At 44.7% G+C, this 23,876-nt stretch overlaps 1 protein-coding gene across 3 annotated transcripts in view; it reads left to right on the top strand.

Annotated features, from left to right (window-relative positions):
* The window catches only part of CHD6 (chromodomain helicase DNA binding protein 6), a 199,757-nt gene that overhangs the window by 53,461 nt on the left and 122,420 nt on the right, over positions 1-23,876 (top strand). For all 3 annotated transcript variants that reach the window (XM_055545058.1, XM_055545057.1, XM_055545056.1), the window contains exons 2-3: positions 830-886; positions 15,226-15,746. In XM_055545058.1, the coding sequence (XP_055401033.1) occupies positions 854-886; positions 15,226-15,746 (554 nt within the window). In that variant the 5' untranslated portion in view covers positions 830-853. The remainder of the gene's footprint in view (positions 1-829; positions 887-15,225; positions 15,747-23,876) is intronic.

Here is a 23,876-nt window from a genome sequence, read left to right as displayed (position 1 = left end):
GAAATGATGGGAATAGGTATGATAAAATCATTAGGAAAAAATTATAGGATATTGAAATAGAATTTATTTTGTCAGTTTAAAATGCACATGGTTTGAAACATCAAGTAATGTAGGACAGCATATGATAAAGTGCAAGAGTGCCCTGTCTTGTCTCATACCAGCTCTTCTCTCCTTCAGAAAAACCAGTTTTAACTCTTTCAGCTCTTTCTCTTTTAAAAATATTTATTTATTTATTTATTTGGCTGCACTGGGTTTTAATTGTGGCACATGGAGTCTAGTTCCCTGACTAGGAGTCGAACCCAGGCCCCCTGCACTGGAAGCATGGAGTCTTAGCCTTTGGACCGCCAGGGAAGTCCTTTAACTCTTTTTTATTGTGCATATTTCTATTTCCTGATATATCAGTTATAGATATTATTTACTAATTTTCTTCCCCGGCAAAATGAGGGCTTTGCTTATTAGTTCTAGCCCCTCTCCACCCCTCCACACCCCCCAGATATACTCACGGCATCACTTTCGGTTCCTCTTTTAGTTCCCTTTGTGATTTAATGCGCCAGCATCTCTTATAGCTTGTTTTATCTACGAAGACAGTATTTTTTTGACTCTGCTGCATCTAGAGCAAAAAATGAGGGTTCAGGATAGGAGTAGGTAGGCTTAGGCCAGTGCACAGGGCTCTCAGGAGTGTCAGGCTGGAAGATTGCTAATCGTAAATGTTCTGGGGAAGTAATCCTCCATTCTCTGTTTTCTTCATGGGCCACAGCTAATCTTGAGATAATCTGAAATGTTTTATTGTGGATTTTAACATAATTCTTGCCTTTTTTATGTTTTACAGAAATAAAATAATTGCCTTTAATAGATGATAATGAAAATACAGAAGAAAGAGAAGCAGGTAAGAGATCACCTATCTTTTAAGTGAGTGAATCCAGCTCACATTGGTGCTTTGCTTTTCTTTTTAAACAAGAGGAGATGCTGGTGGTTGTGGCTTCTCTCTCAGCCTCTGGTGGTTGCCCTGATTCCTGTGTTTTTCATTCTCCGCATGGTTAACTGAGAGCTCTGTCCTGAAGGACTTAATATATAGATTTGTACTGTGCTCAGGTCAGCTCCATATAGGAATAAGTGTAATGAAGACTGTAAATCAGAATATGACTCAAAATTAGTTATGTGAAAAAGAAATGTTTCCCCCCCTCTCCCGCCCCCAGGAATAGCTTACCAAGTTTTTATAAAGAGAGAAGTGCTCACTTCTTTATAGTTTACATATTTATTATTTTCGATGTTCAATTAAACTGAAAGCATTCTCTCACAGACCTCCTATTTATCACGATCTGCGGAAGTTTTCTCCTGCAGAAAATAGTGAACCTCTCAACTATTCAGCACAGTTTGGTTTCCTGGAGGGGAGGAGAGTTGATAAAACATTTGGCCCGTGTGACCCATCCTGCTAAGATCTTTTTCCTCAGTTGGTATTATAGTTCTGTGTTCCAGGTGGTTCCCTATTCAGAGCAACCCAGAGACCTAAACCAGTGAGGCCCAGGGAGGTGAGATGAGGGGACCAGCCTTGATCTCCTGGAATTGGGCTGGTTTTCCTTGTACAGAATTGATGACAACCTGGTAACTGGGGAGGTCTGAGTCTCTGCTCTTCAGCTGGAACCCGTGCACAGAGGTTGAGTGGGACCAGCTACTTCCCTCTCTGCTTCTACAGAGCACTCAGTAGTCGAATACAGGGTGGTCTAGGGATATGGTTCCAAGGACGACCCTCTATTCTGTCTCCAGCAGATAGGTCCTTGTGAAACCAAACTAAAACAGCCTGTTCTAGGAAATAATTGACTCATCTGCTGTCTAAAGGCTGTCTACACTCCTGATTTCTTCCTGTCTTAGCTCTTTAGAGTCAAAAGTTAGCAGACAAACACTGCAGAACATGCAGTTCCATCTGCCAGAATTTTCTGTGCTATGGATATACTCAGACAAGTGTGCAAAACTGCATGTACAGCTTCGTGGCTGCTTTGTTTATAAGAGCAAAAATGGAAAAGAACTTACGTGTTCATTAAAAAGGGGACTACAGGAAGGCTTCATTTTACTGTCACAGATACTACTTTTTTTTTTTTTTTTAATGGAAGGTTTGTGGCACCCCTGCCTTGAGCAAGTCTAACAGGGCCATTTTCCCAATAACATTTGCTCACTTCACGTCTTGGTGTCACCTTTTGGTAATTCTGTCAATATTTCAGACCTTTTCATTGCTATTTTATTTGTTACGGTGATCTGAGATCCGTGATCTTTGGTGTTACTGTTGTAATGGTTTTGGGGTGCCAGGAACTGCACCCCTGTGAGACTGAACTTCATGGATAAATGTGTGCGTGCTCACTGCTCCACTGACTGGCTCTTCCTCCGCCGTTCACCTTCTCCTCTGGCTTCTGAGCCCAAGAAACAGCCGTTCCTCAAGACACAGCAATATGGAAATTAGGCCACGTAATAACCCTACAATGGCCTCTAGGTGTTCGGGTGAAAGGAAGAGTTGCTTGGCTTTCATTTTCAATCAAAAGCTAAAGGTGATTAAGTTTAGTGAAGAAGGCACATGGGAAGTAGAGACAGGCTAAAATCAAGGCCTCTTGTGCTTAAGTTAGCCAAGTTGTGAATGTAAAGGAAGAGTTCTTGAAGGAAATTAAAGGTGCCATTCCAGTGAACATATCAATGATGAGAGTGCACAGCAGGCTTATAGCTGATGTGGAGGAAGTTTTAGTGGTCTAGGTGGAAGGTCAAGCAAACCACAGCATTCCCCTGAGTCAGAGCCTCATCCACAGCAAAGCCCTAACTCTTCAATTCTGTGAAGGCTGACAGAGGTGAGGCAAGTGCCCAAGAAAAGTATAAAGCTAGCAGAGGTTGGCTCACGAGGTTTAAGGAGAGAAGCCATCGCCATAAATACGAATGCAAGGTGAAGCAGCAAGTGCAGATGTAGAAGTTACAGCAAGTTATGCAGAAGATCTAGCTCATGTGATCCGTGAAGGTAACTACGCTACACAACAGATTTTCAGTTTAGACAAAACAGCCTTCATTGGAAGAAGATGCCATTTAGGACTTTCGTTGCTAGAGAGGAGAAGTCAGCGCCTGTCTTCAGAGCTTCAAAAGACAGGCCAACTCTCTTGTTAGGGGCTAATTCAGCTGGTGACTTGAAGTTGAACCAGTGCTCATGTGCCATCCTGAAACTACAAGGGCCCTTAAAAATTGAGCTAAATCTCCTCTGCCTGTAGTCTCTAAACGAAAATTACGTAGCCTGGGTGATAGCACGTGTTTACAGCATCGTTTATTGTTGAGTCCTGCTGCTCAGAAAAAAATGACTGCTCGTTGACAACACCCATGGTCACTCAAGAGCTCTGATGGAGTTGTACGGCGAGATTAATGGTGTTTTCATGTCTGCTAACACAGCATCCATTCTGCAGCCTTTGCTTCAAGAAGTAATTTGACTTTCAAATCTTACTATTTAGGACATGTATTTTGTAAGGCCATAGCTGCCATTGATAGTGATTCCTCTGATGGATCTGGACAAAGCAAATTGAAAGCCTTCTGGAAAGGATTCACCATTCTAGATGCTGTGACGAACATTTGTGATTCACAGGAAGAGGTCAAAATGTCAACCTTAACAGGGATTTAGGAGAAGTTGATTCCAACCTTCATGGGTGACTTTGAGGGGTTCAAGACTTCAGTGGAGGAAATAACTATAACTGGTGGAGAACTAGAAGTGGAGCCTGAAGATGGGACTGAATTGCTGCAATCTCACAATAAAACTGAATAAATGAGGAGTTGCTTCTTATGATGAGCAAAGAAAGTGATTTCTTGAGATGGAAACTGGTCCTGGTGAAGAAGGTTTGACGATTGTTGAAATGGCAACAGAGGATTTAGAATATTGCACGAACTTAGTTGATAAAACAGCAGCAGGGCTTGAGAGAATTGATTCCATTTTTAAAAGTTGAACTGTGGGTAAAACACTGCCAGACAGCACTGCATGCACAGAAGACTGTGACAGGAAGACTCCATCGACGTGGTAAGCCTCACTGTTGCCTTATATTAGTAAACTGCCCCAGCCACCCCGATCAGTCAGCAGCATCAACATCAAGGCAAGACCCTTTATCAGCAAAAAGAATATGACTTGCTGAAGGCTCAGATGATGGTTAGCATTTTTTTTAGCAATAAAATGTTTTTAAATTAAGGTATGTAGATTGTTCTTTTTTAGAAATTATGCTATTGCATATTATTTTAATAGACTTCAATATACTGTTAACATAACTTTTATATGCACTAGGAAGCCAAAAACTCTGTGTGATTCACTTCACTATGATACTTGTTTTATGTGGTGGTCTGGAACTGATCCTGCAGTATCTGTGAAGTAGGTCTGTGTTTACATCATAGCCAGGGCCAGTGGAATATTATGCTGCTGTTCAAAAGAACATATTACTTGAAGAGAACCCCAAACCCTTAAAACTATTGTCATTTATGATACATGGGCAGATTTATAATTCTTTTATAAAACAATCTGCATATTTAATTTTTTAAACACTATTTAAAGTAAGCTTTCATGTCAGTAAAAAACAGTTCAGTTCAGTCGCTCAGTCTTTGAGACCCTGTGGACTGCAGCATGCCAAGTTTCCTTGTCTGTCACCAGCTCCCGGAGCTTGCTCAGTCTCATGTCCGTCAAGTCTGTGATGCCATCCAACCTTCTCATCCTCTGTCGTCCCCTTCTCCTCCTGCCATCAATCTTCCCCAGCATCAGGGTCTTTCCAGTGAGTCAGTTCTTCACATCAGGTGGCCAAAACAAAACAAAAAAACGTTCTTTATCAAAATTATTCCAACATGAATTTTCAAAGTCACATTAAGACCTTTAATATGTCAGCTGGCTATTATGTAGCCTCAGTGAGATGGGTTTTCATTTAGACCTCATAGTCAGTGTTGATGGATAGTGCGGGTTCTTACTTAAAAGTTAGGTGGGGTAGAGAAGAAAGTTAATTAAGTGGAGCAGTTGCTGCTGCTTCTCTTCTAGGTACTGGTGAGAAGCCATACGGATGCCTGAACTGCAAGATGCTGCCAAGCATGAAAATAAAAAAAACCTTCCCACCAAAGCAATCCACAGGCTTGCAAACTGATCTTTTGACATACCTTAGCATATTTTCACTTTTGTTACTGCCCTAATTCATTTTGTGCTCTGAAACATATACTTGAGAGGTCAGAGCAAAGTGACTATACAGGAACACTGACTGCGTGAGGTATGATAGGTGAGACTAAGATGATAGAGCCTGAAGAAGGGAAGATTGAGAAGGATCTTGTGGAGAGGAGGTTAACTGTATCTATCTGTCTCATCTGAGGATGAGTATGGACACATGTGGAGAGTTACAGGTGGGCAGGGGATAGCTCCAGCTGAAGAAGACCATCCTGAGAAGTTGAGCTGCTCAGCCGTGTCCTGTGCCTTGTGGGCAGTAAGCTCCCTGCCCCTGGAGATGCTAGAGAGCCGTTTGCTTGGGTGTCAGAGGCCAGGAGATGGGAGCCTGGGCTAGATAGCCTCCGAGGTCCATCCTCACTAGAATCCTAGGGTTTACCATGTATGGTATTTATCTGTTGGTACCAAAAAAAAAAGTATTTTAAACAGATACAATTTTTAATTAAAATATATAATTATATATTACATAGTGGTTCTTTCAGCTCATGTTACTGATGTCACTCAGTATGTCACTAGCTGAGACAGACACAAAGGAATGTTTTAAAAACAGAAATAAGCTGCTGAGTTTTAAATTCTACGAATAAGTGACACTGAATCTATTTACATGTAGGAAACCCTGGAATAAAGACTACCACGTTTCAACAGCAAATAGCATTGCCTCATCTCCCCTCCTGGCCAGAGGAGTCTGGGGAGCTCTGGTAACGAGGCCTTGGGCCAACATCAAAGTGGTGACGAGAGATCTAGGATCTGTGACGTTTGACAAGTGTCGATATAGCTGCAGAGAATTGCCTTCCCCTGTTTAACTGGGATACACTCTCGGGAAAAACTGGCCCAAAGCTGGTATTCTGAGCATTATGAGGGGAAGCAGAAGTAACAGCAGTGAACTTCTTCCCACTGTTGGTGCGGTTTATAGTCTTCTCACTAACTCACTGTCTGGTTTCTTAATTAGCTCATCCTTTTACCACTGATACAGTTTTGGAGAAATTTTGGAAGTTTGGAGAAACTATATAACACTTAGTGACCAAAGATCAAAAGTTCTCATTTGCAGAGGGAAAAGGAAATACAGTACCCAGTGCTAACAAGATACATCCTTAGGATGGTGGTTGCAGGTCTTCTGGTAGCCGCCAACCCTTATCTTGGGGTCCTTCTGGGTAGTTTTGAAAAGTCTGAGGTCACTTATTTAATCTTCAACGTTCTGCTAGATTGATTGATTCTTCATGTATTCTCCCATTCTATTCTGGGAAACAAATGGATTTGTAAAGAGATGGATAGAAGAGGAAAGAGTTAACGGTTTTCTGGGGAAAGGTTAGGGAGATACAGTGGTGCTGGGCAGTGGATGATGGAGATAAAGTAGAGGAGCTGAGAAAGTGAAAGTGAAGTCGCTCAGTCGTGTCCGACTCTTTGTGACCCCATGGACTGTAGCCTACCATGCTCCTCTGTCCATGGGATTTTCCAGGCAAGAGTACTGGAGTGGGGTGCCATTTCCTTCTCCAGAGGATCTTCCCAACCCAGGGATTGAACCTGGGTCTTCCGCATTGTAGTCAGATGCTTTACCATCTGAGCCACCAGGGAAGGCTGAGGTGCTTAGACAGTCTTGCTAATTCTGATTCTAAGTTTGGTGTATCCAGAGCCTGAGGCAGCATCGTGAAGGAGTCAAGAGCAGTGGCTCTTAAAATCAAGCATCAAATCTGATCTCAAATGGCAAGTCTACTGCTCACGAGCTGTGTGACTTTGGGTGAGTTATTAACCTCTCTGAGCTTCTCTAGAAAATGAAGTTGTAGTTGGAACCATAATATACTTCCTCGTAGAGCTGTTTAGAGACATAATCTGTTCAAGAATACTCAGTCCTTAGTAAAATCAGGTATTATGATCATTGCTGGTGTCTATTTTGTCCTTCAGATATCAAAACAGTGCTGAATACTCAGTAGCTGTGACTAGGGTATATGAAAAGCACCATTCCCGTCCACACATGCAGTATTCCTGACTCTAGGCCCTGGTCTTTCTGGGCTTTGGTATGTGGCAGTGCTGTTGGCCAGGGTTTGCTGAAGTTCTGGGCTCAGAGGCCCTGGTAGCCCAAGCCTACAGTGAAATTCCAGGTGGGCCAGGAAGGAAAAGGAAGGAAATTAGTCTTATTTTTCTGTATTTGTTGACCTACTTAGTTTAGAAGATGCCACAAAAACATTCTAGAAGAGGCCTCCCCTAGCCTTGGATGAAGCAAACATCATTCCTCTTTGACAGATTTAGAGAATTGAATCACTTTGAACTTTTGGTTTTTCCATTAGGGCCATAGTTGTTTGAAAATAAAACTCGTAGTTTCTAGAAACAACACTTGTTAACAAACAGGCACTTATCAAATAATTTCCCTCTCTCTTGCTCTTTTCTTCTTAGCATCTAAATTTGATAATCTGCCTGCTCCCCCGCCCCATTTTGGTTACTGCCTGGAATTGACAAGGTTTAGGTTGACTTCGCCTAAAGATATATTTAGAGATATTGACTTTCTAAGATTCCTGGAACATTGTAAGATGAAAACCCAATACCACCCTGTACCCTGTTTTAATGTGGAAATAGAGATGGGGACCAGGAATGACCAGGTTCAAGGGTTTTGGGGTGGATGTGTTTTGTAGAAATGACATCACCAGATGTGTTGATCACTCTTCAGTTCTTAGCTTCCCTGCTCCTCAGCAGCATTTGACACCTGTGAGCATTCTGTCCTAAAATAGGCTCATCCTCAGGTATCTGTGACGCCGCACTCTCTTGCCCTTTTCCCGCTACGTCACTGGCCTGATGACGCTCCTTCCCACACGGTGCGTAGGTTCCTCCCCCTCTGGGAACCGTAAGCATTGCTGTTGTTCGTGTTAGGCCCTGTTCCCTCTTCTCTCTTCACGCATTCTTCCTGGGCAGTCCAATGTACGCTTCTGGACATATCCCTTGAAAAGTATATCCAAGAGCCTCCTGGACACCTGCGTCTACCTTACATACCTAAGCTTTCCACCTTAGATCCCTGAAACTGAACTCTTCCCCTGGCGCTAACCAGCTGTGACTGTGGGAGAAGAGACACAGGACTGGAATGGCTGCTTTACCGCCCAGAGCACAGAACTCTTAGGTGCAGAAGGATTGAACATGCTGAATGCAGGGGTAAAACTCAAGGAACACAGAGGGGACATACACACACACTTGCTCTCTCTCTGTCTCTCTCTGTGACACACACACACCTGCTCACTCACTCTGTTTCTCTGATGCTCTGTCTCAGATGAATATGCTGAATGCAGGGAAAAAACTCAACACAGAGGGGACACACACACACTCACACACACATACACTGACATTCTCCCTCCTCAGATGAGTCTTGCCATCTCAGCACAAATCTTTGTGCTGAATGATGAGCGTCCCAGTGCAACTGCAGTATAAAAAGGCAAGGATATGTGGGGTTTTCTGTCTTTACTGTATTCCACAGTCAGGTGACTATGAGAAATACTCTTTCAGATGAAAGAGAAGGCAAAAATATAAGACAATTCTAATTTTAATTGGGAAGTAGGTTTGCCACCTGAAATGCCCACAGACCCAACTTGTTAATAAGAGCGATTGCTTCTTATTTTGTATTTTAATTTTTGTTATTTGGACTTAAAAAAGACAGGTCTCAAACTTAGTTAAGCTTTTCTGCTTAATTTTATATTTAACTGATTTCTTTAGATTAAGCAAGTCTGCACATAGAGCATGGGCTTCCCTGGGGCTCAGTGGCAAAGACTCCTACCTGCCAGTGCAGGGGACGTGGGTTCCATCCCTGGGTGGGGAAGATCTCCTGGAGAAGGAAATGGCAACCCACTCCAGTATTCTTGCCTGGAAAATCCTGTGGATGGAGGAGCCTGGTACACTGCAGTCCATGGGGTTGCAAAAGAGTCGGCTAAACAGCACCACACAGAACACTTTCCTCTCCCTGGTGAGTGTGGGCAGCCCTGAAGCAGACTGGCAGCAGGGCCCCATGGGGCCGCTCACCGCCGGGCGGAAGCTGGAGGAAGCGCTTTTGGGTGAAGGGTGTGCGGGGGCCTGCCTGGCCCCAGTGAAGAGAGCACCGTGCTCTGCACCCAGTCAGATGTCATTGTGAGCTGGCACCTCTCATAGTCTCCCTTGGATTCCTGAAGCCTGATGACTTGGAGGACCATGAATTGTCTGGCAAACAGTTTTTCCTGTTTATCATTCAAGTCTTTAAAATTTTTCTGCTAAACATCCATGTGATAAGTTTATCTGTGACAAATATCATGAAAGTATTATTCTCATTATTGAAAATCTAGATGTCTGTGTATTAAAAAAGAAAAAAAATTTACACATCCTCAAATGACTGTTAACATTTTATTTTCTTCTTTCTTCTGTACACGGGTATTGTCATTTTTGCTTTCATGTACAATTTTGTAGACTTTTTTCTTTTTCTCAAATTGAAAATACTCATTTCACCCAATAACCACATGACTGAGTTTTACTATAAGCCACAAAAATGTTGGGGAACACCACAAAGTCACTGTCTTATAAAGCTTCTAATCATGGGAAACAATTAAAGACAAACAGGTAATAACTTTGAGAAAGTTTTGGGGAAAAGAAGTGAAACTTCCCCACAGTCTTATCTCCCAAACATAATGATGGTATGTATCCTAAAATTTATTTTAAAAAGCTAGTGGTGATGTCTTATTTTAAAAAATTAGATTATATATATATATATATACATGTTTTTATTTTCCCACATGTCGTCAGCTAAAACTTTAAATGTCAGCTAAAAAACTTTAACTTTTAAACTTTAAAACTTTAAATTTTTAAATGTCAGCTAAAACTTTGTTTAATAATGGCTGTGTAGTGTTATTCTATGTAGATGTGCTATTAATTTAAGCATTTTCCTAAAGATTGACAAATAAGATATTTATGTTCTATTTATTTATTTGGCCATGCTGCATGGTGTGAGGTCTTGATCCCATACCAGGGACTGAACCCAAGCAGTCCGGCAGTGAAAGTGTTGAGTTCCAACCACTGGACTACCAGGGAGTTCCCTGTGTTTACTTTTAAATAGGATATTTATTTTTACTCTGTTAAAAAACAATTCTGTATCAGGTGTTCTTACATATAAACTTTGGAGTTTCTAAATGTTTCCCTTAGTTTATGTTCTCAAAGAGCAATTGCTGACTTAAAAGCATATCCATGATTAAAATTTTAGTGTTTTTGCTACTCTCCCCTGCAAAAAGGCTTTCACTAGTTAACACTGGGGACTTCCTTGGTGATGCAGTGGTTAAGACTCCATGCTTCCACTGTAAGGGAGCATGGGTTCAGTCCCTGGTCAGGAAACTAAGATCCCACATGCTATGTGTTGCAGCCAAAAAAAAAACAAACAAACTGATACTCCTGTTAGCAACATAAGAGAGAGGACCCTTGTCAGTATATTCTTATATTGAATTTTTTTTAAGTGAGATATAATTCACATTCTATAAATTCCATATTTAAAACATGTAATTCAGTGGTTTTAGTCTATTCACAGGATTGTGTAAAGATCACCATTATCTGATTCTAGAACATTTTCATCACCCCCGAAAGAACCTTAAGCCTATCGCAGACACTGCTTTTTTCTTTCCTCAACCCCTGGCAACTCCATATACCTTCCTTTATGTCTCTATGGACTTGCCTGTGTTGGGCATAGTGAAATGAGACCATATATGGTCTTCAAGGTGCCTGACTTCTTTCACTTAGCACAGTTTTTTCAAGGTCTCTCCATTGTGTAGCATGGATGATTTTCTTAGAGTCTGTTTTGACTTTCAAGGACTTGCGTGATTCTTCAGGGGAACAACCCAGATTTGTCCTTGGATGTCTGTCTGGGAACCTGTTTATCTAGATTCACATCTTTTAAGTGTCTTTCCCAGGAATATTGTAGATTGTTCATTTTGAGCCCAAGAAATATGTTTGATTACTATCAGTGTGGTTTAGGAATTAACACTGATACGTGTTTTATCCATCTCTCAGCTTCCTCCTGGCGCCCCTGGGTGCGTGAATCTGGTTAAGCTGTCAGTGTAATATAAAACGATACTGTTCCTGTGGTCGGTCATCTGCCGTCTGTCCCTTTTAAGGCCATTTTCAAAAGGGGTAATTTAGTGCCCTTCTTGGTGGAAGCTGAAACAGAGACTTCCATTTATACTCTTTTGCCTCCCTCCCCTCCCCACCCCCCAGCTGACCTTGAGATACATGGAAGAAATATTTTTTGTCTTGTATTTTTAATCCCCAGCAGATATCTTTTCCAAGCTCCCAACAAGGTCTCTTGAAAAAAAAAATTTTTTTTCTGAGGAATTATTGACTTGCAAGATTAAAATTTTATATTTTTGCTTACTAATACCTGCCTTTTGGGATACTTCCGCCTTTTAAACACTGGTTGATTGTGCTCATGTCTTGCTTGGGTTTCCCTTCTCCCTCCAGGATGTCCCAGCTGTGCCACTTCCTAGGAATATATCTTGACAAACTGCCTTTTCTCTCTGGTAGCTTGGAAAGAATTAGTAAGAATTCGCCTGCCAGTGCAGGAGACACAGGTTCAGTTCTTGGGTTGGGAAGATCTCCTGGAGGAGGAAATGGCAACCCACTCCAGTATTCTTGCCTTTGAAATCCCATGGACAAAGGAGTCTGGAGGGCTATAGTCCATGGGGTCACAAAAGAGTCGGACACAGACTTAGCAACTAAACAACAACTCTAAATCTCAAGACAGATTATTTTATCTGTAAAGTGAGAGGTGGACTAGACAACTGTAGGATTCCTGGGAATGGGATTGCTAGGACATCAGGTAAGTATGTTTTAGTTTTATAAAGAACCTGATCTTCTCCCAAAGCAATTGAGTACACCGTCACATTTAGGGTTTCTGACCAAGTGTAATTAATGCTTGTCTGGTGGTCTGCTTCCCTGGGGTGTCATCAGATGCTCAATGAAACTAACATTAGCTTTTGGCTAGAGAGTTCCAATCCAGGCTCATTTGGTCATTAGTTATATGGCCTTGGGCACAATACTTAGCATCAATTAGTAATCCTCCCTTTCCCCTTATACAAAATAGACATCATTGTGCTAATAAGCCTGCAGGGTTGTTGAAAAAGATTGGCGATGTCATGAAACATGCTTTGCGTAGTTCTGAGTATCTCCATTTGATGTGTGTTCAGTAGTTCTGGCTGCTGTTACTGTTACTGCCTAATGATTAAATACCTAGGTACCACCACACCTGCCTGAGCTACCTGCTCAGCTTGCTGAAGAGCCCCCGAAAGAGAGACCTTAACATGAGGTATGAACTGAGGAGAGGGTCTCACTTTGAGCTTCAGAGAACTGCCTTGGTAGAATTAGGTCTTCAGCGTGTTGTCTTTTAAAGTCTCTTTGAATAAACACCTGTGTGTCTCTGCCTTTTTCAGTGTGTCCACCCTTGCGTGCTAAGCAAAAGCTTGTTCCCCGAAGGCTGAGTGTCCCAGGCACAGAATATAGTAACATCCCAGGGATGGTAAGGTGCTCACAGGATCCCAGCCTTAACTGGGTGTGTTACCCTACTGTTGAGTTTCTTGCTGTCTTTTCTTTCTTTCTCTTTCTCCCTTTTCTTCTCTTTCTTCCTCCCTCCCTACTTTTTTTTTTGTCTTTTTATTGTGGTGGAAAACACATAAAATTTACCATCTAAATCACTTTCTTACAGTTGATTGATTTAAATTTCTTTGAAGTTTACTTAGCTCTTCTTTTTCCTAAACCATCTTAAGTACTGAATCAGCAGTGAGGTAGTCACACTGAATTGTCCCCCCAGCCTCACCCCCCAAGTAGTGAGTCCTGCCAGAATGACCAGTTCCCTCTGGATTTAGGCTTGTTTATGACCCTGAACTGTGTTTATGATAAAAATCCAGATGAATCCTCCTTTGCTTTCATCATCATCTCCTGGGATTCTCAGTGTTGTGTTTGGGAATATCAAGCTAAGAAAGGGAGCTGGGAAGAACGAAAGGGAAATAAGCAGCTGGGCTTTGCACCCCGTCACTCCCAGGGTGGGCCAGGAAGTCTGAGCAGAGACGGGGTGACCAGAAGGCCAGAGGGAAACCGCACCACCTGGCAAGTGTCTACACCCTTCAGCACAGGCCAGGCCTCCTGTTAAGAGAGCAGGCGGCTCACAAATGCGGCCGATGCTAAGCCATCATCCAATGGTGACTGTAACCATCCTAGAAAGCCTGCTTGTCTCTTCCAGGTCCTCCGTAAGTTACTTCTTTATTTCCTGAAACTAGCACCCATGTTATTGTCAGATTACTGGCAACCTTAGCGTGGTTATGAAATGACAGATGTTCTCTGTGACACCACACCTGAAAATATGAGACATAACTTCTGCTTCCAAAGGGATGTTTCCTTAAAAGTGGTGTTAGGTGTTAGGAGGCTGCACGTTTATTTGGCAGTGCTCCAAATCAGCTTTCGGAGAAGGCAATGGCAAGCCACTCCAGTACTCTTGCCTGGAAAATCCTATGGATGGAGGAGCCTGGTAGGCTGCAGTCCATGGGGTCGCTCCGAGTCGGATGCAACTGAACGACTTCAGTTTCACTTTCACTTTCACACAATGGAGAAGGCAATGGCAACCCACTCCAGTGTTCTTGCCTGGAGAATCCCAGGGATGGCAGAGCCTGATGGGCTACCATCTATGGGGTCGCACAGAGTCGGACACGACTGATGCAACTTAGCAGCAGCAGCAGCAAATCAGCTTTGAAATGTCCTTTTTAGGGCTGCCTTCAGCACCTGTGACACTTACTTTCTAAAGGCATCTGTTACAGTAAAGCATGCTCCTGTACAGTTATTGGCTTTTTTGTGAGTGGCCAAAGGTTATCTTTGGCGGGCTTCCCTGGTGGGTCAGAATCTGCCTGCAATGCGGGAGACCTGGGTTTGATTCCTGGGTCTGGAAGATCCCCTGGAGAAGGGATAGGCTACTCCCTTGTGGCTCAGCTGGTAAAGAATCCGCCTGCAGTGCCGGAGACCTGGGTTCGATCCCTGCATTGGGAAGATTGTCTGGAGAAGGGAAAGGTTACTAACTCCAGTATTCTGGCCTGGAGAATTACATGGACTGTATAGTCCATGGGGTCACAAAGAGTTGGACGTGACTGTGCGACTTTCACAGGTTATCTGGTGCTGAGTCTGGTGACAAGGTTAGATGATCATACAGAACACTGTTTTTAGTTAAAAAGAAAAGGTGCAGTTTTGAGTGACCAGATGTTCTTGTTCGAAAATCAGACCAGCTGAATGTTGATGCTGCTTGATGATACGTGAGAGCGAAGACTGGGGGAAATAAATCTCACACATTGAGCTTGACCCTATATCCTTATCACCCTGCTGACATCAGCTTTATGCAGGAGCACACGTGGCCAGTAACTTTGTGTATTAGCATGATAAATGCCACTCTGGGTTGGAGCAGTGTGCCCAGGATTTGCGTCCGCTAGTGGCTTCTATGGCTTCCCTGGTGGCTCAGACGGTAAAGAATCTGCCTGCAGTGTGGGAGACCTGGGTTTGATCCCTGGGTTGGGAAGATCCCCTGGAGGAGGGCATGGCAACCCACTCCAGTATTCTGGCCTGGAGAATCTCCATGGATAGAGGAGCCTGGCGGGTTTCAGTCCATAGGGTCACAAAGAGTCAGACACAACTGAGCGAATAAGCACAGTGGCATCTATAGGTATTTTGTTGGAGACCATTGTTGCCGGTTCTAGACTTGGAGCTGAAAAAGGTGTTTCAGATTTCTGTAAAACATGGAAAGCCTTCAGATCTTTGCATACACATTTCCTACATAATATACTAACACCAGCTTGGTCCACCAGGACCTTGCTCCACACAAGCAGAGGCAAATGTTTTCAATAAAGCATCCTGTTTGCCGCTCTACACCCGTGGCCAAGCAGAGGAGGAACTGCCACGTTTTAGGCACTCAGGAGATGCCGAACAGATCCATGCATTCACAGTTGACGTCACTGTTTGTGTGAAGCTTGCATCGGAAGAATAACATGCTTGTCTCTCTCTCTCTCTCTCTCTTGCAGTTGTCAAGTCTAAAAGTTCCGAATCACTCCCCAATGTCTGATGCCTCTGTCAATTTTGACTACACATCCCCCTCCCCATTTGACCACAGCACTGACCAGGAGGAGAAAATCGAAGATGTTGCCAGTCACTGTCCAGCCCCGAAGGAGCTGTACGACGTTGAAGAGGAGGCCGGGCCCCTTTTCCCCAGGAAAACGGCGTCCCATAACGGTATGGAGGACAGTGGCGGAGGAGGCACGGGCGTGAAGAAGAAACGCAAGAAAAAGGATCCAGGGGAGCACGAAGGGGCAGCAAAGGGAAGCAAGGACAGGGAGCCTAAGCCAAAGAGGAAGCGCGAGCCCAGAGAGCTGAAGGAGCCCAGGAAGGCCAAGGAGCCCAGGAAGGCCAAGGAGCCCAGGGAGCCCAAGCAGAAGGACGGTGCCAAGAAGACGCGGAAGCCGCGCGAGGCCTCAGGCCCCAGGGAGGCCAAAGAGAAGAGGGGCGGCCCCGACGCTGCAGCCAGGACGAAGTCCAGGAAGGCCAGGTGCGTCCCCTTCTTCCCGCCCCCGGCCCTGGGCTCTGTGTCCATGGCTCAGCTGGCCATGGCCAGGCTCTAGCCCCTGGACAGAGCTTCCCCACTTTGAACCAAAGTAAACCCACCTCCTCACCTCCTGAGGAGAGAAAGATAGCCTTAATTAATACTGTGCCTGCCATTTCTTGCCATTCCTTTTGGATTAAGAAGAATTAAAGTATGTGAGCACATGCAGGGTGTTGGGGAAGGGACGTCACAGATGTGTATGGGGTGGGCAGTGATTCGGGGAGCAGCAGCCATGTAGACAGCAGAGGGGCAGCTGTCAGGGGTGAGGCGTGCACAGACCCAGGGTCGGTGCTGGGGGTCTGGGAGAGCCAGGGGTGTGTGCAGAGCTCTAGACAGAGGACTGCCTAGACCCCCTAGCTGCGAGCCGTCTAGTGCTGGCGCCTCCCTGGTCCGTGTCTCTCATTTGGCATCTAACGCTGTGCCTGACATGTCAGCAGGTGCTCCGAAAATGGTGAGTCAGGGAGACCAGAGGAGACAGACCACAGTGACCCATGTAGAGACCCGTCTAGAGAAAAGAGGGCGTGGGGACACAATGGCTGCTGGAGGTGACCGCAGGGGGCCCTGGCTAGAGATCCTGTCAGGATCCAAACATACTCTTTATTCAGGGAGCTAAATATTTGTCATCGCTGTACAAAAGTGTGCTTCCCAGGGGGCTCACTGGGTAAAGAATCCTCCTGCAGTGCAGGAGACATGACTTTGATTCCTGGGTCAGGAAGATCTCCTAGAGGAGGGCATGGCAACCCATTCCAGCATTCTTGCCTGGAGAATCCCATGGACAGAGGAGCCTGGTGGGCTGCAGTCCCTGGAGTCACAAAGAGTCGGACACGATTGAGCGACTGAGCACACGTGCATGCAAATGTGATGTCTTTTGTTCTCTTTCTAAATTCTTGGTGGAAAATATTTAAACTTTCTGAGGTCATACAAAACTCCTCTATATTTAAGGGGAATTTAAGTTCTAAATGCTGAGGCAGAGTATAGATGGGGAGCACCCATTAAAGGTGCAGAAATTGATTCAGTTGCTAACAGGATGTAAGCTAATGGGGGCATCAGTCCTGTACAGGGTCAGGCAGAGAGGACATTAGTTTTAAAGAGAGAAAGCATTTTAGAATGCCTTGTACCACAACTCAGAATTTATTTTATGGTTCGGTTCATTTTCAGAAGGACAGTCTGTTGGGACCAGATGGGTAATTGTCTAATCCAAGTTAAAGCTGCCTTATAATATGCACTCTCTTCTGCCTGGCAGGGGATTTTACCTTTTGTTTATCACAGAGGCTTGGGTGGGATCCCAGGAATGTAGTTCACAGCAAATGGACATAAACTAACCTCCTCAGAAGGTCAAGAGAAGTCAGTAAAATCAGGAGTCTGACTAACGAGCAACTTGTGTGTGTGCACAGTTATGTCTGACCCTTTGCGACCTCGTGGACTGCGGCCTGTCATGTTCCTCTGTCCATGGGATTTCCCAGGCAAGAATACTAGAATGGGTTGCCATTTCCTCCTCCAAGGAATCTTCCCAATCCTGGGATCAAACCCGAGTCTCCTGCATCGGCAGGTGGATTTTTTACCACTGAGCCACCTCAGAAGTCCACTGAGCCACTTTCTCAGTGAACCTAGTGCACACAGGCTCATCTCTGATGTGGGTGGAGTGGCTTGTGGGGGTGGGTGTCCAAGTTGAGTTTCTATCTTCTGCCAGTAACTTCCAAATTATTTTGGAGAAGCTGAAATGGTTCTGCAGGGTAGCTACTTGTGAAGAGGGAGACTCAGACATGAGTTAGTGGTGTGACTGAGTTTGGTTATTAGAGGAAGCAGCAAAGAATCCTCCAGGGTGATGTTTTAGAATTAAGGCCATCAGGGGGAGGGTCTGAGAGCTCTAATAAGGAGTTTGGTTTGTGTTTAGAAGGTAATAGAAAGTCAGAGGTATCGGGCTCACTTTAGTCACTGGTCTCTGGTGCTTGTAATTTTATCAACTTCTTCTTAAAGGAATTCATGTTTACTTTTTGTGAGACAAGGTGACAAGTATATAGACATTGTCATAGATTCCATTTGGGGCAATGAGGGGGAGGCATTTCACAAAGCAAGTTGTGTGCTAAGTCATGTCCGACTCTTTGGGACTCTTTGAACCATAAGTCTGCCAGGCTCTTCTGTCCGTGGGATTTCCTAGGCCAGAATACTGGAGTGGGTTGCCATTTCCTCCTCCGGGGAATCTTCCCGACCCAGGGATCAAACCTGCATCTCCTACGTTGCTGGAGGATTGTTTACCACTGAACCATCAGGGAAGACAAAGCAAGGTTGGGTGTCAGATGTATGCATAGCAATGTTAAGGGAATTGATTTTTATCTAATGAGGCTATATAAAATATACATGAGTTGGATAAGTGCTTGTGAGTTTGCTAACTGAGAAAACAGCAGATGCTCTTGAGGTTTAGAAATCCAGGAGACACCTTCTGAGAAAATGCTGACAAGTTGGGCTGGTTATCCCTTTAGAAATGTACATAAGATCCACAAGGCTTTCCACCTCCCTTGGTACGGGAGCAGTGGAAGATTGACCAGCGGATATCACGGAACTCCTCCATGCAGCCCAGGTCCGGTTCGGGACTGTTGAGCCTTTCTGTCTTTTTTATATTTATAAAGCTGCTTCGGCTCCTTTAACTCACGACTCCACTAGTCAGCAGAGGCAGCTCTAGTTCTGAAAGGACATTAATTGATTAAAAAAAAATGTGGATAATTAAGTCATATGTTTTGTGTTCTTTGATTTACTCTGGCAGATTGGCTTAAGTACATGTTTTGATTTGAGCCTTTATTGATTAGCCCCTGGATCGCACTCCTCAGTTACAGATGATTCAAGGGACGTTTGGATTGTTGGAGGAGCTTCGCAGCTGATTTAAGGGCTTCCGGTCTTTTCTTCCTTCAGTCCATCTTGCCAGCTGCCGCCTAGCTCATCTTTCTGAAGCCCCGCTGTTACCTCATTTTTTATGTTTGTAGCTGGTGGTGGTGGTCAGTCAAGCCCCCTCTTCCCTCTCTCCATTCCAGATCATCTGGGAACCGGTCCACAGAGATGGAGGTGGAGTTAGCAGCTCTACGACTGATGGGCCGACTTGAAACACTTGCATGGCTTGCGGCCAGAATCGGGCTTCCTGTTACGCCCTCGGTCGAGTTCACCCACCAGCACTGCAGGCACGGCCCTGCAGAGGGAGGCCCCTGGGCCGTGGATGCTTTATTCCTCCTCTCAGTCTCTCCAGTCCCGTAGGTCCCCATCAGAGAAGGTCAGGCAAGTGAGAGGAATTATAGAAGGGATAAAGTATGTTTCCAGTATCGTGCCCTCCTCGGGAACAGGGAAGCCTGAAGACATGGGGACAGGGAAGTGGGATTCCCTCTAACAGTTACACCTACTCAGACACTTCTGATTGTTCCCTCTGCCTCCAGCACAGAATCAGGCTCCTTTTTCTGTTCCACAAACCCTTTGAGGTCTGACCTCTCCTTGCCGGCTGGTCTCTGACAACAGACCTTTCCAGCTAGATTGACTTCATTAGGCCTTTATGAAATTTTTTAAATTTTATTTATTTCTGACTGCGCTGGATCTTCATCACTGCGCGCGGGCTTTCTCGGCTTTTGGCGAGTGGGCCACCCTTTGTTGCGTTTGGGGCTTCTCATTGCAGTGGCTTCAGTGGCTGCAGGACTGCAGCGCACCAGCTCGGTAGTTGTGGTGCGCGGGCCTCGACACTGAGGCATGTGGAGTTTTCTCGGGCCAGGGATGGAACCTGTGTCCCCTGCATTGGCGGGTGGATTCTTAACCACGGGACCACCAGGGAAGTCCTCCTCAGGCCTTAAATGAGGTACTTGGTTCCTTCCGCCTCGGGATCACTCTTCAACATTATGCCCTTGGTCCCCCTCTCAGTATCCCAAAGTCCTTCCCATTCTTCAGCTCTGAGCTCACATCCCACCCAGTTCCTGCACAGAACACCCACACCTGGTGCTAGAGCATCCCATCCCACAGCTCTCGGGGCCTCACTGGCATCACAAATCAAGAGTTTTGGACCTTGAATAAAAGACATCTAGTGCAGCCCTGCCGCATTGCGACCAGGGAAACAGAGACCCACAGAGAAGTGACTTGTTTGCAAGGGTGTGTCATAGACTCAGACGTCCTGACTCCCAGTCCTGTACACTAACCTCTGCTGTAGGCTGTCTCTTAGTCATAACGCGGGCTTTTCATGTATGTATTTGTCTCCTCAATAGAAGTGAAGTGCCCAAGGTCAGGACCACCATGCTTTGTGTCTTCTGTGTCCCCGAGGTTGTCAGTTCAGTTCAGTTGCTTAGTCCTGTCTGACTCTTTGTGACCCCATATACCTCAGCACACTAGGCCTCCCTGTCCATCACCAACTCCCAGAGTTTACTCAAACTCATGTCCATTGAGGCAGTGATGCCATCTAACCATCTCATCCTCTGTCATCCCCTTCTTCTCCTGCCCTCAATCTTTCCCAGCATGAGGGTCTTTTCCAATGTTCTTTGCATCAGATGGCCAAGGCATTGGAATTTCAGCTTCAGCGTCAGTCCTTCCAATGAATATTCAGGACTGATTTCCTTTAGGATGGACTGGTTGGATCTCCTTGCAGTCCAAGGGACCCTCAAGAGTCTTCTCCAACACCACAGTTCAAAATAATCAATTCTTCAGCTCTCAGCTTTCTTCATAGTCCAATTCTCACATCCATACATGACTACTGGAAAAATCATAGCTTTGACTAGACGGACCTTTGTTGGCAAGGTAATGTCTCTGCTTTTTAATATGCTGTCTATGTTGGTCATAACTTTTCTTCCAAGGAATAAGCATCTTTTAATTTCATGGCTGCAGTCACCATCTGCAGTGATTTTGGAGCTCCCAAAAATAAAGTCTGTCACTGTTTCCCCATCTATTTGCCATGTAGTGATGGGACCAGATGCCATGAATTAGTTTTCTGAATGTTGAGTTTTAAGCCAACTTTTTCACTCCTCTTTCACTTCCATCAAGAGGCTCTTTAGTTCCTCTTCGCTTTCTGCCGTAAGGGTGTTGTCATCTGCATATCTGAGGTTATTGATACCTCTCTCACCAGTCTAGATTCCAGCTTGTGCTTCACCCAGCCCAGCATTTCTCATGATGCGCTCTGCATAGAAGTTAAATAAGCAGGGTGCAGTACACAGCCTTGACGTGCAGCCGAGGTTGTCAGCAGGGAGGTTTGTCAGGTTGTTGGACACGTAGAAGGGGGTATGTGTGTGTTTGTGTAGTTTATGTATTATTTTAAAGTATTAAATATATATATAATAAAATTGTGTTCTTAGAACAAATGGTTAGAGCTCTTCTCCCAAAAACAGGAGCCATACAAGTTACTGTACAGTCATTCCCATTGTTAAATAACAGTAGGTAGTTGTGATTAAATATTTTAATCCCATAAATTTTATTATTTTAGGAATGAAAACTTCAAGGTAACTTGTCCAAGATGCCAAACTAATGGGCAGCACTGTCAGGATTTGGCACCAGGCTCCCCTGACCACAAAATCCACTTTGTTCTCTGTAGCTTTGCACCTCTTTTCGCCTTGCTAGGGAAGATGGCAATGGATAAAAGTGGGGAGAGCCTAGTGTCAGAGAAACTGGTTTATATCTGTAGGAGACAGCCCCTCTCCTACAGAATTTCAGTTCGCACACTCGATAGGATCCTCTCAGGGACAAAGATGACCCCAACCTTTTCCTGTTCTGTTTCTCTTTGCATTTGAGGCAGCAGCTAATTGAACACAGTTTCTCTCCTTAACAGATGATAGGGTCTAGTGAATTTTCCTTTTCAAGGATGATAATTAATAGTGACTAATATTCACTTATTACTTAGGGGATAAAAACAACTCAGGTAGCAGGAGCCTTTAAAAAACAAAAACTACCCTCTCCCTTTACCTGCAAGTTACCCTGGAGCGTGAGCCCAGTTCACTCCTTTATTATATAAAACTTAAGCAGGAAAGCTCCTCCAGGAAGCTGATTTAGGTTCTCTGTCATTTCCCTGACTCTGAAATTTAAATTTCACCAGTACAGTTTGCTTTTCTTAAAATTATAGTACCTTTCCTAAGGAGAATGGGGCCACTGGCATTCTCACAGAAGACACCCAGAGACACAGACACCCAGAGATAACTAATACTCTTAGAAACACACACACAAACCTGTGCATACATGGACACCATGGCCCCGACAGCTGCAGCGTGGGACCTAGGGGTAGGCAGGTTTGCGGGGTCAGGTAATGTTGATAAGGGCTTTGGGAAAATGCTTTGAGATTAGAAAAGCACCAGGCCAGCTCGTCAGGCAGGTCAGATTTTTACCAGTTGAGAAAGAAATTTCTCCCTGGGCAGCATCACGTGATGTAATGGATACTGTCCTCAGTGGTTTTTTTGCGTCAAACACTTCTGCTTCTGCTGCTGCTAAGTTGCTTCAGTCGTGTCCGACTCTGTGCGACCCCATAGACGGCAGCCCACCAGGTTCCCCCGTCCCTGGGATTCTCCAGGCAAGAACACTGGAGTGGGTTGCCATTGCCTTCTCCAATGCAGGAAAGTGAAAAGTGAAAGTGAAGTTGTTGAGTCTTGTCCGACCCTTAGTGACCCCATGGACTGCGGCCCACCAGGCTCCTCCATCCATGGGATTTTCCAGGCAAGAGTACTGGAGTGGGGTGCCATTGCCTTCTCCAAACGCTTCTGAGTGCCTATGAATTTTGTCTTTCTTTCTTGAAAACGGCCTTGAGTAAAAGTCAGATTCATGGCATTAAAGCGCGGCTTGGTGAGCAGGAAAGACGAGCGGTTCCAGTGTGTACGAAGCCATCGGGCCCTGCTCAATATCCAGGGAAAATCTGAGGGGTAGCTTTATGGCTCTTTGAGTTACTCTTGCAAACCAGGAGCCAAGCGCTTTGACAGAGAGGGAGGTTGCATTTGTAAGCCAGGGTCTTGAGTGTCGGTGTCCATGTTGCTGGTTGAGGGCAGAGCATATACGTTTTGGAATTTCCACATATGTCAGAGCTGGGGCTGGTTTATATTGTCTCTCAAAAGTCAAGAAATGAATCCGTGTGCTGGCGTAAGTGAAGGGTTATGTGATATCTGCTAGGAATGAAAAAGCCAAAATGAAAAGAAATGAATACTCTGATTAGCCCCAATTTCTGTGCTCAGCTTTTTACCCCCATTTGTTTGGATCTGTCAACCCACAGCAGATTTTTATCCCAAATCCAATAAATTTGATAACATCCTAGGAGAAAGATGTTATGTTTTCTGATTTTTTTTCTTTGATGCTCGCTTCAAAAAAGGTAAGCCCCAAACCTTTTGCTTATGTAACTGTTTGAGCTGTGAGTCAGCTAAGAACTATGAAGCAGGAGGGGTAATAAAATTCAACCAGGTCAGCTCTGCCTCACTGCTCGAAGGTGAATCACCTGTCTTTGTTTAGAGTGCAGATCTTTATGGAGGCTGAACTTAGGTTCATGAGAGTCCATTGACAGGATTCTTTCTGTTGGGAGACTTGTTTTAACATTCTGATCATTTTATTAGGAGAAAGAAGCAAATATAAAGACATAAATGAGTTCTGAGTAGAGAACCTCTGCTTAGAAGCTACTGGGCTTTCTGTTAAGTAGGGAAGAAAACTAAATGATAATGTCAGAGACCCACCTCTGAAGCTTTGGACTAAATCTCTGTTCCTATATTTGTAAGAGCTCCTGGAGTTCTTATTCTGTAATTCTTAGGATTTTCTTTTTATATATAATTTTTAAAATTAATTAATTGGGCTGCACTGGGTCTTCGTTTCTGCGCACGGGCTTTCTCTAGTTGTGACAAGCAGGGCCTGCTCTCCAGCTGCAGTGCATGGGCTTCTCACTGCAGTGGCTTCTCTTGCTGCAGAGCGTGGGCTCCAGGGGGTGTGGGCCTACTAGTTGAAGCACGTGGGCTCAGATGTTGTGGGGCGTGGGCTTCGTGGCTCCACAGCTCATGACATCTTAGTTCCTGGACCAGGGATCGAACCTGTTGCCCCTGCAATGACAGGTGGATTCTTAACCACTGGACCACCAGAGAAGTCCCCTCAGAGCTTTCTGAATTAGGG

The sequence above is a fragment of the Bubalus kerabau genome, chromosome 13 (assembly GCF_029407905.1).
Source record: "Bubalus kerabau isolate K-KA32 ecotype Philippines breed swamp buffalo chromosome 13, PCC_UOA_SB_1v2, whole genome shotgun sequence".
Lineage (NCBI taxonomy): Eukaryota > Metazoa > Chordata > Mammalia > Artiodactyla > Bovidae > Bubalus > Bubalus kerabau.
This window is presented reverse-complemented; position numbering and strand designations above follow the sequence as displayed.